The following is a 16,905-nucleotide window of genomic DNA, read 5'->3' on the forward strand; positions in this document are numbered from 1 at the left end:
ACAAATGGGGAGAGATCAATGTTAGCACAGTGGTAGAGCTAAAAGATGCACCAAAAGAACTTCAACTCTTTTATTTTACAAGATGGGAGAGATCTGGAGTGATTAAGTGACTTGCTTCCATTAATATACTGGATTAATAAGTGAGCCAAGGATGAAAACTCAGGTTTAATTACGATACAGTTAGCTTTCTTTCTCTTTTTGTATGTGGTTTCATTGGATACTATAACATTATGTCTAAGCTATGTTCCTAATTTGTTTTAAGCATAAAGTGTTTATCTTTATCATAAACTAGGAGCCCAGTGCATAAAATTTGTGCCTGGGTAGGGTGCCTAGTGGCTGCCAGCTGCGCCTCCTCCTGGTAGTAATAGCATAGTTAAGCAAGCAATTGAATTCCCGGTTGGTCAAACTCCCGAGGGGACACTTTGCATATATATGTCTTAATTCTTTCCTACTTATTGTGATTTCTTCATCATTGGAGGGGGTTTTATTAAAACATGCAATATCTCTGAATTATTCCTTTGTGTTATTTGTGACTGCTCACTTAGTGATATTTATAGATGACATGTTACTAAGAAAGTTACCCGTTTTCCAGAGAGGACTTCTCTAAAATCTCCAAATATGTTGTTTAATGTAGGAAAATATACCTGAATCATCAGATCTTCATGACAGAGATTTTATTAGATTTAAATGAGAATTTCTTTACTATGCTCAATTTCAGGCTCAGTGAATTAGAAAAGATGTCTATTGTCAATGTAGTGTTTAAGTATAATTGACACCTTATAAATTATACTCTGGGGTTTCTTGATGCCTCATGCATTGCGGATTAGAGTATTCCACCATAGTATTTTTTTTCCTAAAGTGTTTCTGTTTTAAAGCCTACTTTTTCTGCAACTTGTAAGTCAGTGACAACTGAATGAAAATAATAGTCGGTTTGAATTCTTGCCGAGTTTTGTCTGTAGTCATTAGAAATATTGCTGATCATGGGCGATGGAAGTGGGATTGGTGATTGCTAGGGATTGGGGGAGGAAGAATGGGGAGTGACTGCTTAATGGGTACAGGGTTTCCTTTTGGAGTGGTGAAAAGTTTTGGAACTAGATAGTAATTATGATTATAGGACATTATGTGAATGTATTATTGTAGATGCCGCTGAATTGTACAGTGTAAAATTATTTAAAAAGACAAATGTTATGTGGTATTTTACCACCACAGAAAGAAAAGTACAATTCACTATAGACAAGAGCCTTAACATACTAGCTATAGACCAGGAGTGGGGAATATCCAGCCTGTGAGTTTTGGTCTGGCCCTGCCAAGGCATTAGGGGCAAGTTAATTAAATGTTTGGCCAAATATAACGGGCTAATTTTTTTTTAAGTTGATAATTTTATATGGCCCACAGATGATGCTATAAATATCCACATGGTCTTTGGCAGAAAAATGTTCCCCACCCCTGTTACAGAGTGGCTGTTCTCTGTGGAAGCTGTCACTTTATACTAATTACTTACTGGGCAGGTATAGCATATCTTATAGTTGGTTAAGTGAGCCTTAAAAACTCAGTTTACTTTTGTCTTTTTGGAACAGAGTTAAATATTTAAAAGATACAGATGTCATACCGCTTTACATTTGAAAATTAATGCATAAGGCAATCTATAGAATTGGAGAAAATAATTGCATATTCTAAATCTGATAAGAGGTTAATATCCAGAATATATAAAGAGCTCCTACAACTCAACACACTCACAAAATCAAGCCACCTGACTAAAAACACAAGCAAAAAGCTTAAATTTACATTTCTCCAAAGATGTACATGAAAAAAATGATCAACATCACTAATCATTAGGTAAATGCAAATCAAAATCATAATCAGAAAATATTTTACACCCATCTGTATGGCCACTATAAGAAAACAAACCAGAAATTAGCTGTGGCCAGATAGCTCAGTTGGAAGGAAGGTCACCCTGTATACCAAAAGGATGTAGATTCGATCCCTGGTCAGGGTGGGTATGGGAGGCAACTGCGTGCGCTCTCTCTCTCTCCTTTCTTTTCTCTCAAAATTAAACATATCCTCGGGTGGGAATTCTAAAAAACATTTTTTTAAAAAACACAGAAAATAACAAATGTTGGCAATATGGAAAAATTGGAACCCTTATGCACTATTGGTGGGAAATGTAATGACGTTTCCCCCCAAAAAATAAAAATAGAATAAAACCATATATATAATCTATTAATTTCACTTCTGGGTATGTACCTCCCCCCACCCCAAATTAAAAACAGAGCCTCAAAGAGGTATTTGTACACCCATGTTCATAACAGCATTGCTCACAATTGCCAAAAGGTGGAAGCAACCCAGGTGTCTGATGGATTAACAAAATGTACATATGTAAAAGTGGATTATTATTCAACCATAGGAAAGGAAATTCTGACATATGCTATACAATATGGATAAACCTTGAGGACGTTATGCTGAAATAAACCAGTCACAATGATTCCAGTTTTATGAGATACCTAGAGTAGTCCTCAGATTTCATAGAAGCAAAGTAGATGGTGGTTTCCAGGGTTTGTGGGGAGGGAAGAATGGGGAGTTGTTTAATTGTGTAGTTTCAATTTTATAAGATGAAAATTTTTCAGAACTCAAGATTGGTTGTATACAGTATGTACTTAATACTACAGGACTGACAAAATGTTCAAGAGGATAAATTTTATGATCTGAATTTTACCATAATATTTAAAAAGTATTTAAAAATTAATGAGTAAAATTAAAAATTGGTCTTTTTTTATTTTGCTATTTACAAAATTGTTCTAATGTACAGATTAATATTTAGACCTTTTTTAGATTGCTGGTTTGTTAACTTCTGGTTCTTAAGGAGTCTTTGGGAGCCTATGTGTGCTTCCATTGCCTGCATTACTTCTACATCCTATGCTTGGCTGTAGCAGTAAAGCAAAACAAAATAAATCATGTTGGAGGATAAACTCTGTGATGGAATTTCTGAATATTGCTCTAATATTTACAAATTGGCTTTAAGTTTGTATGCAAAGTTAACTGAATCTGCAAGTTTAGTGCAAAGTGGCTTCCCCCACACTTCAGTGCAGTAATCTGAATGCTCATTTCTGATAATTTGAGATACCAAAAGGATATTGTATAAACTCCAGCTCATATGTTAGTAGGAATGTGGACTCAGCCATTTAAGATCATGTGCTATATAATTGGTAAACACATTGCAGGCTTGTCTCCAAAACTTTTTGAACTGATAAGACAGGGTATCGTACCCCAGTCAATACAATGGGCATCTATCTAGGAAGACAATTGCAGATATCCTTTACTTAGAAATGTTAACCACTTATCCCTGCCAAATTGCTTAAATATAGCCTAAAATCACTCCTTTGCACAGCTGCATGTTGGATCTCTAGAGAATAAGGAAATGTTTAGTTATTTTTTTTAATTTTATTTTTTAATATATTTTATTGATTTTTTACAGAGAGGAAGGGAGAGGGATAGAGAGCTAGAAACGTCAATGAGAGAGAAACATCGACCAGCTGCCTCTTGCACAATCCCTACCGGGGATGTGCCCGCAACCAATGTACATGCCCTTGACCGGAATCGAACCTGGGACCTTTCAGTCCGCAGACTGACGCTCTACCGCTGAGCCAAACCGGTTTCGGCTGTTTAGTTATTTTTAATACCTTTCATAAACTATAAACTAAGAAAAGTTGTTAGCCTTAATCTTAATTTTTGAGTAGTTACGGTGAACAGTAATGATTCCTTTGGGGGGGAGTATAAAGGAAAGGCTTTCCAGAGGGGATAGAGTCCACCTGCTCTTTTTTTTTTTTTTTAAATATATTTTACTAGAGGCCCGATGCACAAAGATTCGTGCGAGAATGGGCCTTCCCTCTCCTGGCTGCCGGCTCCGCTTTTGTCCCAGCCAAGAGCGGTTGGGGTGGTGCGAAATGCCTGCGTCGTGGCAGTGAGACAAGTGTCTCTCCCCCAGCTGCTTGGTGCCTATGCATGCAAATTAACCCACCATCTTTGTTGGGCTAATTTGTATATTCATTCCTGATTGGCTGGTGGGCATCATGGAGGTATGTTTCACTTTTATTATTATAGTATAGATTTTTTTTTTTTTTTTTTTTTTTCCAGAGAGGAAGGGAGAGGGATAGAGTTAGAAACATCAATGAGAGAGAAACATCAATCAGCTGCTTCCTGCACACCCCGTACTGGGGATGTGCCCACAACCAAGGTACATGACCTTGACTGGAATCGAGCCTGGGACCTTTTAGTCTGCAGGCTGACCCTCTATCCACTGAGCAAAACCAGATTCGGCTGCCTGCTCTGTTTTTAAAGGTTGACTGAGATTACCAAGTGGATTAAGTTAATCTTACACCAGCTCTTATTGTGTTTAGCAATATAAGGCCATACGGATTGTTATGTTGGGTTATTAGGGCAAAAATATAATGAATAATAGTTTGTACATGGTGGAACTGCTAAGTTCTACCCCTTTATCCTAATGTTACTATAAAGAACTTAGCTAACAAAATATGGCTCTACTTCACTTCTTAGGATGAATTTCAGTAGAACAGGTATCATTAAGGCATAAGCTACCTTTTGGGAAAGAATATCATTATGCGGGAGAGGGGTAAAGGTACTAGAGTTTAGCAAGTGACTGTAGCATTCTGGTATGGAATATATTGATTCTGCATTTTTCACTGTTCATCTGTCATAAGGAAATTCAATTTTGTCTTGAAGGGCTATTTTGTTTGGTTTTCTGGTATATATTTTTTGAAAATATTTTTGTTCCTATTTTGATTTTAGAGAGAGGAAGGGAGGGGGGAGAGAGAGAAACATGTGCGAGAGAAATACTGATCAGTTGCCTCCTGCCCACAGCCAACTAACCTACTACCTGGCACATGCTCTGACTGGGAATCCAACCAGTGACCTTTTGGTACATGGGATGATGCTCAACTAATTGAGCCATACCAACTAGGGCAGTTTTCTGGTTGATGTTTTAAAAATCTGAATTATCTCAAAGGGCACAAATGGGAATACTTGTGGGTATTGCTTTTACCACTTCCCCATCTGTATATCTTTCTAAAACATTTTTGTGCAGCTATCACCATTAGTTTCAGAATATTTTATCACACCAAAAGGAAAACCTGTAATCATTAATCAGTATGCTTATTTAAAGTCCTTTCCCATCTTGCAACCATCAAAATATTATCTAAACATTCAATATTATTTTGTTGTTGTGTTTATTCCTCACCTTAGGACATGGTTATTGATTTTAGAGAGAGAGGAATCTTGGGGGAGGAAAGGAGAGGGCAAGAGAAAGAAAAAGAAACAATCAAGTAGTTGCGGTTGCCTCCTGTACTTATATATCTAGACCAGAGATCAAACCCACGGGTTAGAGATGTTCCCTGACTGGGAACCTGCAACCCTTTGGCGTATGGGACGACAGTCCATCCAACTGAACCACACTGGCCAGGCGGACCAATATTCTTTTAAGCTTACTTCAAACAACTTCTAAAAAGTATACTCTTGCCCTCACCATATTTGCTAAGTGGCTAGAGTGTTGGCCTGCCCACCAAAGGGTTGTGAGTTTGGTTCCCGGTCAAGGGCATGTACCCCATCTTCTTGTCTGTGTCCATCGGTAATGCATATCTATCTATCTATATTCCATGTTTCCCTGAAAATAAGACATCCTCCGAAAATAAGACCTACTTACAAGTTTCCTTCTGAGTGAAATATAAGGCATCCCCCGAAAATAAGGCCCCCTCTAGGCTAAACATGAGAGATTTGGTCCACTGGTTCTGAAAGAAATGGAGTCACAAGAAATTCACCAGGAAATTCAGGAATTGGATTGTTATGATGATGTTCCAGAATATGATGACATGATTGTCATTGAATAAATGAGTAAATTCTTGATACTGTAGAATTCACAGTTTGTCTGGTTTGTGTTGACAACTACCGTACCGTATACAGGTAATAAATTTCCTTTATTTTCATTCAACAATAAATGTGTACCGTATTCTTCTTCATAGAAAAATAAGACATCCCCTGAAAATAAGACCTAGCACATCTTTGGGAGCAAAAATTAATATAAGACACTGTCTTATTTTCAGGGAAACGGGGTATATAAAAGCCTGAGAGACTGGAGGACCAGATGACCAACTGGTAGTTATGACATGCACTGACCACCAGGGGGCAGATGCTCAATGCAGGAGCTGCCTCCTGGTGATCAGTGCACTCCCACAGTGGGAGCGCCCCTCAGCTGATAGGCACCAAACACCAGGCTCACCGCTGGCGAGTGCAGTTGTGGCTGTGCAAATCTCTATGCCGCCTGGGCTCTTTCTCGCCTGCCTGCCGCTTCTCACACTACTATATACCCCAAGCGCTCTCGGATTATGAGAGGGCCCAGGCCAGGCAGAGGGATCCCACTGGTGCATGAATCTAGGCACTGGGCCTCTAGTATGCATATAAGTTCTTTGGTTCATCTCTTCCCATTGCCCCCCTTCCCTGAGATTCATTAGTCTGTTCCATGTTTCCATGTCTTTGGTTCTATTTTACTCATCAGTTTATTCTGTTAATTAGATTCCTTGTTTGATTTTTTTTTTTAGATTCAATTGTTGATATTTATTGTTCATACTTTTTATCTTCTTTTCCCTTTCTCCTTTCTCTTAAAGAATACCTTTCAACATTTCATGTAATAATGGTTTGGTGGTGAAACTCCTTTAGTTTTTTTTTGTCTGTGAAGCTCTTTATCTGACTTTTCAATTCAATATAATACCTTTGCAGGCATGTGTCTTGGGTTTATCTTGTTTGTTAGGACTCTCTCTACTTCCTGGTCTATTTCTTTTATCAGGTAGGGGAAGTTTTCTGTCATCATTTCTTCAAATAGGTTTTCAATTTCTTGCTACTTTTCTTTCCTACACTCCTGTGATGCGTATGTTGTTATACTTAAAGTTGTCACAGAGGCTCTTTACACTATCTTCTTTTAGGATATTTTTTCCTTTTTTTTCTGATTGGGTGTGCTTTGCTTCCTCATATTCCAAATCACTGATGTGATTCTTGGCATCCTCTACTCCGTTGATTCACTGTAAATTATTCTTCATTTTAGTGTATCCATCATTTTTGACTGGTCCCTTTTTCATGCTTTTGATGTTCTAAGTAAATTCTTTGATATTCTCACTAAGTTCCTTGAAACTCTCATTAATTTCCTTGAGCATCTTTATAATCATTGTTTTGAACTCTGTATCTGGTAGTTTGCTTCTATTTCACTTAGTTCTTTTTCTGGAATTTCTTTTCTTTCATTTGTGACATGTTTCTTTATCTCTGCATTTTGGTTGCTTCCCTGTGTTTGTTTCTAAGTATTGGGAGAACTGCTATGTCTCCTGGACTTGATGGAGTGGCCTTGTGTAGTAGATGTTCTGTAGAGTCCAGTGACTCAGTCACTTGAGCAGGGCAATACTAGGTATGCCCCAGTGTGGGCTGTGTGCACTGCCCTGTTGTAGTTGAGCCTTGATGGGTGTTACTATCTCTGGGAGGTATTGACCCCCAAGCAAATTGTATGTGAGAACCAGCTGTGACTACAAAAGAAGAGCTGCTGTGCAGACAACACCCCTAGGATCAGGACTTGGTTCAGTAGGGCTTTGGTGCTCACTGAGTTTGCTCCTTGAGAGTGATGCTGGTGGATGTAGTAAAGTTGTAATCTGGAGTGATCTGAAGCTGTCCACCAGGCACCCAGGAGGTGCAAATGGATAACAGGTCATTTTAATTGGCAGTTGTTGGTCAAGTTATGATTTTCATTGAAGTTCACATCATACAAATGTAGTAAGTATTTTGGATAATCAACAAGCACAGAAAAATGCCACAACTCAATAATGAAGTTCACATCATACAAATGTGTCAGAAAACCTCCAATCTCGGTTTCTTTTTAAGCACAACGTGGAAGTTCTTGGAATCCTTTCTGATGATGTAGAAACTGATTCTGTAGCACCAGGTGAAAACCTTAAAATCAGACTGAAAGGAATTGAAGAAGAGGAGATTCTTCCAGGATTTATACTTTGTGATCCTAATAATCTTTGTCATTCTGGACGCACATTTGATGCCCAGGTAAACCCGTTATTATAGTTATCTCACTGACCTTTACTGTGCAAGTGAAATATGAATTTAAATGTCCTTTGTCCAGGTTATTGATGACATGTCATCATGTATAGAAGGGGAATTGAAATAGAATAAATCGTGTGTGTGTTACAACAGCCATAAGGTATCTTACAACATAAGGTCTTCTTACTGATTAGATAGTATTCTTTGTAAATTCCTTATTTTCTAATCTGTTTATATCATTACTCAGTGTCTTTCACTTTAATTAAAGCAAATTGTTTTGGAAGTCATGGTTTGTCTGCTCCTTTAGCACAAATAACTCTCCAGACAGAAAAACATGCCCAATTTTTTCATATTAGTAACCTGCCCTCCCCAGGAGAGTGACAGTAAATTATTGGAGTAGCTCACAGGATTTTTCTATTATTTTACAAGGTAGAATAACTAATGAAATTAAATTTTGATGCCAGGTATAAGGTTGTTTACCTTTACTGGACCTTACATATTAAAAAATGGATAAAACTATGATAAGTTCATATGTGGGGGTGGGGAGTAGCATGTGAGCAGAAAGATTCCTTGGGGGAGGTTTAAGGGAACGGTTTCCCTGAGGGGAAAGAGTTTGCCTACTGTTTTGAAAGTTTGGGCACTTGCCAAGAAGATCAGTAGGTTAAGGATATCAGAGTTCGTTCTTCGAGGTCAAGTGACCTGACCTATCACTTGTAACACAAAAATAACTTTTAAGATGGTGAGTTATATATTCTTGTGATACTATATTCACTTTAGCACATTCAATTATTTTTTTGCCCTTGGTATAAAGGTGTGAAATTTTTTTTTTTTTTTGACAGATAGTGATTATAGAGCACAAATCCATCATCTGCCCAGGTTATAATGCGGTGCTGCATATTCATACCTGTATTGAGGAAGTTGAAATAACAGTGAGTATTAAGATAAATGGGGGTTTTGTTTGTGTATTTTAAGACCATTTCATCTTGATAATTTCTGACCAAAAATAGTGATGCACTCTTATTTGCATGTCTATTAATTTAATGATTCTTTTATTTGGCATTATTCTGATGTCTTTTCATCCTTTTATCTTGGATAGGCCTTAATTTGCTTGGTAGATAAAAAATCAGGAGAAAAAAGTAAAACTCGACCCCGTTTTGTGAAACAAGATCAAGTATGCATTGCACGCTTAAGGACAGCAGGAACCATCTGCCTTGAGACCTTTAAAGACTTCCCTCAGATGGGTCGATTTACTTTGAGAGATGAGGGTAAGCCTTTAAATTGATGTCTAGTAGTATGTCTAAAATAGATTCTTCACCTGAGTACAGTTCATAGAGAACTGGATGCATGTTTTATAAGTTAAATGAATTGGACAGCTGGTAAAATTAACTGCATTTTGGCAGTAATGCTCTAGAAGAATTTTGATATTTTGTAAGTAGTGGGTTTTGAGAGCCATTTATTTACTATAAACAAGATTTCTGTGATGTAATCCTTTGTAATATATGTGATTAAAGCTCATCTTGCCCTCTTAAGATTTGCAATGTGGGCTTGAGGTATATATCTTATCATTTTTGTGGTCAGAGGAAATAATTTATTTATTTATTTTTTTAAATATATTTTTTATTGATTTTATACAGAGAGGAAGGGAGAGAGATAGAGAGTTAGAAACATCAATGAGAGAGAGTCATCGATCAGCTGCCTCTTGCACACCCCCTACTGGGGATATGCCCGCAACCAAGGTACATGCCCTTGACCGGAATCGAACCCGGGACCCTTCAGTCCCCAAGCCGACGCTCTATCCATTGAGCCAAACCGGTCCTGGCCTCAGAGGAAATAATTTAAAAATTAAATATAATATATTCACTGCACTGATATGAGGGTGGGAATAAAAGGGATATATAGATTGATTGCCTTTTAAAACTTTTTTTTTTAAAGATTTAATAGTCATGCTCTTTAGTTAATCTGAACAGCTGTAATTTTTCTGTCTTGTGGCCATGAAATTCTTTGGTATCATGAAAACAAAATGACTTTTGCTAAACATTTCTCTATGGGTCGTTAACTTAGGTAACTATTTTAAGATTGGAAAATTTACATGAAACTTTGATTTAATTGAAATATAGAATACAATTATATGTTCTAATTCCATTCAGCAAAAAATTGACTGTATTGCAAGTCAAAAACTGTGCTTAGCATTGGAAATATGATGATATACTAGAGACCTGGTGCATGAAAATTCATGCACTGCAGTGGAGGGTCAGGGGGGGCCCCTTAGCCCGGCCTGCCCACTCTCACAGTCCAGGAGCCCTCAGGGGTGACCTGGTGATCAGGGGAAGGCGACGCCCCATCACACTTCTGTTGCCACTACCGGCAGTGTAAATCTCGGCCGGCCCTGGGCAGCTGGGGGGCTAAGTGTTCTGGGTGCCCGCTATCCTGTGGCTGTGGGCACCGCCATCTTTGTGACAGCATGAGGGTTAATTAGCATATTCCCTCTCTATTAGATAGGATATAGTTTTTGCACTTTAGTTCTAGTTCAGAGAAATCTTTATAAAGACACTATAGAGTTCATAAAATTTTTTATTTTAAAAATCTGCTTTGTGCCGGGACCGGTTTGGCTCAATGGATAGAGTGTCGGCTTGGGGACTGAAAGGTCCCGGGTTCGATTCTGGTCAAGGGCATGTACCTTGGTTGCGGGCATATCCCCAGTAGGGGGTGTGCAAGAGGCAGCTGATCGATGACTCTCTCTCATCGATGTTTCTAACTCTCTATCTCTCTCCCTTCCTCTCTGTACAAAATCAATAAAATATATTAAAAAAAAATCTGCTTTGTGTTAGTGAAAGTCGCAGATTACTGGGTTGTCCTATTAATATTACAAAGTTAACCCAACCAGCCCATGGCTCAGCAGTTGAATGTCACCGATGAGCCAGGAGGTCATGGTTCAATTCCCACACAGGGCACATAACCAGGTTTTAGGCTAGATCCCCTTTGTGGGCAGTGGAGGAGGCAGCCAATTAATGATTCTCTCTTATCATTAGTGTTTCTCTCTCTCCCTATTCCTTCAAACAATAAAAATATATTTTAAAATATACCTATATGTAACAGAATTAACCTGATAAAGTCACAGAGGAAATTAATGTAACATACATTTTTAACTCTAAGAATTATTTTTTCCTAAATATAGTGGAACCTTGTTTCTCAAATTTAATTCATTTCAAAAGGCTGCTCAAGAATCGATTCGTTCAAAAACGGAATTATTTTTCCCATTAGAAATTATGTAAATTGAATCAATACATTCAAAACCCCCAAATGATTCTGTTTCAACTTTTCTTATATACAGTATATGTTTAATTTGTAAATAAATACCTTTTATCTTAAATTTGTCAAACCTTCTCCTACTAGCCTTAAAGAAATTTTTCCTATATCACTGCCTGTGAAATGCTATCACCAGCTAACTGCTTATCAAAATCATCAGCTGTTTTTCTGCCTATTCAATTGCCTGTGAGTGCTGTTTCATGAGCACTTTCAGACCCTTGGCAACATTTGCACTCTTTGTCATGCTGAGGTATCAATATGAAAGGATTGTCAGGTGGAAAACCCAGACTTTTTTTCTGTGAACAACTTGGTTGAGAAACAAATTGTTCAATATGGGAGACCTTCAAGAAATTAGGCTTCAATGTAGTAGGTAGGTATTTAGTTTTTTTCCCCCCCCCATAAGATGGAGAGCCCCTTTTAACATCTTTGAGATAATTCACATTCTATGAAATAGACCTGTTTTTAAGTGTGCAGTGCAATGAATTTTAACATCTTTACAGAGTTGTGTAGCCATCACATTCTAATTTTAGAATGTTTATTATAGCTAAAAAGAAGCCCTTATACCTATTTAGTTATCTCCTACGCCTACCTCCAGACCTAGGCAATCACAACATTTTTTTTCTATTTGCCTTATTGAACAAGTCATATAAATAGAACATAAAATTTGTGGTCTTCAGTGTCTAGTATATTCCACTTATTATGGTGTGTGTGTGTTTTTTAAATCTTTACTGGAGGGTGGCTTTTAAAAAAATTATTTTGAGACAGGGGAAAAAGGGAAACATCAATTTGAGAGAGATACATAGGTCACTTGCCTCACGTATTTGTCCCATAGAACCTGCAACCTAGATATGTGCTGCCCTGACCAGGAATCAAACCTTTTGGTGTATGAGATGACACTCCAACCAACTGAGCCAGCAGGGAAAGACAGATATTAATATATGAGAAACATATTGATTGGTTGCCTCCTACACGCTCTCTGACCAGGGCCTGGGTCAGGGAGAAGCCTGCAACCGAGGTATGCACCATTGACCCAATCAAATTCAGGACCCTTAGGTCTGCAGGCCAACCCTCTATCCTCTGAACCAAACCATGCAGGGCAAGATATTTTTTATATAGGAAATCATGTTTGGTTTTTTTTCAGCCCTCCTCCTCTGTTGCCCCCCCCCCCCCAAAAAAAGATCCACTTATTAAGACTTCTTAATCAGAAATCATGCCTTTTTGTCAGCAAAACATTTTTTGTCCTGCTGAGGTATCAGCATGAAAGAGTTGTCAGATCCAAAACTGAAGTTAATACTTTATGTTGTAAAAATTAAGATTTAAATTAATAAGCTTTAAATACCTTTCGTGGCTTTGCTGTTGACTACAAAAATTTTTGTTTTTGTTGCATTTTTCAGGTAAGACCATTGCAATTGGAAAAGTTCTGAAACTGGTTCCAGAGAAAGACTAAGCATTTTCTTGATGACCCTGCACAATACTGTGAGGAAAATTGACTGCAAAAGCCTACTTCACACCGCCTTCTTATTTTCTGCCCATTGACAAACCTCTCCCTATATTTTGCAAAGACAAAATTCACAGCAAAAGTCCACATTATGTCAGCTTTCTCATATTGAGAGCTCTGCTATGCCACTGTTGAATTTTTCCCAATATTTTTTTCTTCCCCTCTCAAACTGCTTCCTTGGACAGATTTGGCAATAGCTTTGTAAGTGATGTGGACATAATTGCCTACAATAATGAAAACCTATAGAAATTTTTTAATTTTTCATTTTCCCCTTAGGCATACATAGTCTTCCCCCCAAGGCAGATCATTCTGAGTGTGCGAGTGTGTGTGCACATGTTACAAAGACAACTACCATGTTAATAAAATATTCAATTTGAAACCCTTTTCGGTATTTGAATTGCTTTTGAATAATGTTTTTTATCTGGATATAACATTGTTGCATTAGCTTTTTAATGTTACCAAGTAATTGAATACATTTTATTACTTGGACTTTTCTAAACTCTTTCCCTATCCACTACTTTAAATGAGGCATTTACAAACAGTATTCAAGTTTGTATTAAAGGAAAGAATCAGTTTGACCCCTTTTTGATGGTAATGCATACATATAATAATTAAATAACTTTCTGTAACTGACACTGCTTTATTAGATCAGTTATTTTTGGCCAATTTATATTTTAACATGATTTCTTAAACACAGTAAATTGTTTTAAAATAAAAGCATACTGTAGTTTTTATAAGAAAGCATAATTGTACCCCTACAAAAAATTCCATTACCATGTTAAATTAGTGGAATTTACAATAAAGAAAGCATGTTGAGACCTGGCAAAAATGCCTCCTTTAGAATTTATAAGAGCTGCATGCATCTAGTATGAAGACTATCAATTGGAAGTGCCAGATCTACAAATTACTCATTTTAATATTTGTATCACTGGTTTTAAACATTGGTTGTTCCTTGCTGGTTAACGATAAATTTTATCCAGCAACTAAATGAACACATACTTAGAAACCATCAGAATTTGCACAGATTACAATGAACAGTGATAAGTAGATTCAAGCACAGTATAAGCTTTTCTCAATTATTTGAAATTGTGTTCTTAAATTTAAAGCTGGAATTTGTTAATGTTGATTTGGATGAACCACAATGTAGCATTATGATGGTTTTAGATTGAAGGATGACTTTCTGGTACAACTCATGACTTTGAAATTTTTAATGAGAACAAATGGGAAATGGGTAAGATAATTTCTGTTTATTGGAAGCCCCCCCCTTGATTTTGAGTGTTGCCATTTAAAGACTTGGCCTCTTTCACATTATAATTTATCTCTAAATAAGATACTCTGTAATTATTTATTTAATGACACTTAATTCCCTGTAGTCTTCCCTAGAAAAGAAAAGCCTAGTCAAACTGTAATTCCAATCATAAAACCTGATACTTAATTTAACTCTTGTTTTTTTAATTATAGAAATCCCATTCATTTCATGAATGGGCTATATTTTATGAGGAAAGCAACATTATTCTCTTGCAGCTTCCTGTAACTATACTCATGGCTATTAAATTGCATGAATTTTAATTCTATTATGTCTGCACATCTCTGGGCTTTTATTTTTCTGGGAGATACGGGAATTTTAATCAGTACATAATAACTTTTTGTACTTTCAAGTTAATAACAAAATACTAGTAATTGCTTGGATTTTAATGAATCTTTAAAAATTCAAGAGTTTTTAAAATTAATTCTAGAGTTCCATTTTTAAATTGAACACATTTTAAAAACCAGTTATATGCTTGCTATTAAGACATTTACATTTTTAGATTATGTGCATGTTGCCAACACTTTTAAGTAAAACATGGCTATCAACTGAAAGGCCTACATCTAAAATGTAATTATGAAAAAAATTTCATGAATTCTTGCACATTTGTGCAAATAATTATTTAACAACCTCATTGTTAAATTAACCAATACCATATGCTTTATGTGCTTTGACATTTTTTTAGAGATTTATTCTTAAAGTTGCTGCATTTTAAATTAATTACAATGAATAGTTATTTAGATGAGGAAATAAATATCTGAAATAAACTGGCAGTGTGTGGCGATTTTGGACCTTTAAGCAATACAGATTCCTATGCTGTCATTTTGTCTTCTGCAAGTGCAGGTTTGTTTATATGTTTGACAATGCAAAAATAGAGGACAATTGATAGATTTGGGAGATTACAGAACTAAATATTGCATCTTTAGCATAGATGTGTTAGAACAGTTGTCTTTGCATCTTTTTACATTACTGATGTTTATACAACTTTCATTCTAGATTATTTAATTATAGTTTTTTAAATTAACTGAATTTAAGAGAAGAAAGATATTGAAATAAATGTCTAAGTAATTGCTATTCTAAACCCTTATTTCTTACTGTGGGGGACTGGTATGGTAACTAGTCCTTGCTTTTAATTTGCAAAAAAGACTTATTCAGTGAAAATCTATGTAAAATCAAGAGTTGAACCGAGTATGTACTGCCATGAACTTATGTAAACAAATAGTAAAGTTGTTGAATAATGAAGCCCATGTACATTTGTTTGTTTGAATTGAAAGTCTTGAAATATGTGATAATTGAATGTAAAAACTTTGTAAATTGTAAAAAAGTCCAGGTTCACTGTAACAAGGTAATTAATACTTGTCTGCTAGTTATATAAAGTACAAGAACTGCTTTTACAATACGGCATGTACTTTGAGGTGATGCCATTGAATGATTACCAGCATCCTATCAGCTGAAGTGCTGCAGATATTTTGGGTCATAGTTTCAACAAGATGCAGTTTTGTAACCCAAGAAAAAGGTGAACCTATGGTCAAAAACTGCTTCCATGATGAACTTTTGAAAAAAGTCAGCTACACTCCCTGGCAATCTTCAGGAATACTATAACTAATTACTCGGTGATCTTTGATGGCTGTTCCACTGACAGCAGTCTAGCACCTTTCCTCATTGGCATGGACTTCCTCATTGACTGCTGCTTCATGGATGGTAGCTTCATTGCTTTCGGTAGGGATTAAGGTAGTCAAGGGACAAATATAGTTTTTATTACAGCTCTTAACACCAAGCAACTTTCAACCTTTAAACCCTTTGTGAACATTCTGGTTCCAGCACTATAGCTCTGATTGTAGGTTAAGTGTTATGTTCAGTGTTGGCCTATCTAATCAGAATAAACTGTGCTATCAATCCTCTCTCAGACATATATAAGGTAGATAGCAATCAATAGGATTTAGGGGATGATTTTCTGTCTCCAAATAATACAGCTTTTATTTCCTCCAGCAAATTTCTCAGTGATTTTAACAGATGGCACCTAATACATTCACAATCTTGTTTCTTTAGAAATCTCGCCATGGCAGCAACTTAAATGTAATTACATAGCACAACTCAAAAAGACTAGATTTAAATTTAGTAGTCAGTTGGTGATAATAGATTTGATAGTAAATGGAATAGAAGTGTTCTTATATTCCTGTAGTAGTTTGGTGGACCCCATTTGAACCAATTTACTGTTGAAATTCAGACAGAATAGATTTGGTTCAACTTGTAATGGTTTTGGCTCTAGGATATTCTTAATTTTCAATATCCTAGAATGTATTAAGTCTTCCCTTCAATAAATACACTTTCACATACCTCTAATCCTATGCTTCCTTGAAACAATAACATGCTAGCAAGTTGTTTACTAAGGAATGTTACAAGGGCCCTGGAGGAAATGGAGATTAAAACTTTTATGTTCTCCAACATAAGGGAAAAGCAGAGGCATCATGTCTGATTAGGCAGAAAATTACACAGAATTTCTTAAACAACTCTTGGGGTGGCAATTACCTTTTCTGCCTTGTCACACATGCCACTGTGCCATTTAAAAATTAACGTGGAAACCTCAGGTTTGTCCCCTTTGCCAGGCACATTAGCTTAGTGCTTCCGATGTCAACCCAAGTCCCTGCTACCTCCTTTCCTGCTGCCCTGGGAGAGAGTATTTGTGCTGGAGCTGGAACTC

At 36.6% G+C, this 16,905-nt stretch overlaps 2 protein-coding genes across 5 annotated transcripts in view; one reads left to right on the forward strand and one right to left on the reverse strand.

Annotated features, from left to right (window-relative positions):
* Positions 1 to 13,281, forward strand: part of GSPT1 (G1 to S phase transition 1) — a 44,261-nt gene extending 30,980 nt beyond the window's left edge. For all 4 annotated transcript variants that reach the window (XM_084881132.1, XM_084881133.1, XM_084881130.1 and 1 more), the window contains exons 12-15: positions 7,927 to 8,100; positions 8,934 to 9,023; positions 9,191 to 9,359; positions 12,795 to 13,281. In XM_084881132.1, the coding sequence (XP_084737258.1) occupies positions 7,927 to 8,100; positions 8,934 to 9,023; positions 9,191 to 9,359; positions 12,795 to 12,847 (486 nt within the window). In that variant the 3' untranslated portion in view covers positions 12,848 to 13,281. The remainder of the gene's footprint in view (positions 1 to 7,926; positions 8,101 to 8,933; positions 9,024 to 9,190; positions 9,360 to 12,794) is intronic.
* Positions 1 to 16,905, reverse strand: part of TNFRSF17 (TNF receptor superfamily member 17) — a 122,564-nt gene that overhangs the window by 100,542 nt on the left and 5,117 nt on the right. The gene's annotated exons all lie outside the window — the stretch shown is intronic.

This window comes from Pipistrellus hanaki, assembly GCF_964339955.1.
Source record: "Pipistrellus hanaki genome assembly, chromosome: 4".
Classification (NCBI taxonomy): Eukaryota; Metazoa; Chordata; class Mammalia; order Chiroptera; family Vespertilionidae; genus Pipistrellus; species Pipistrellus hanaki.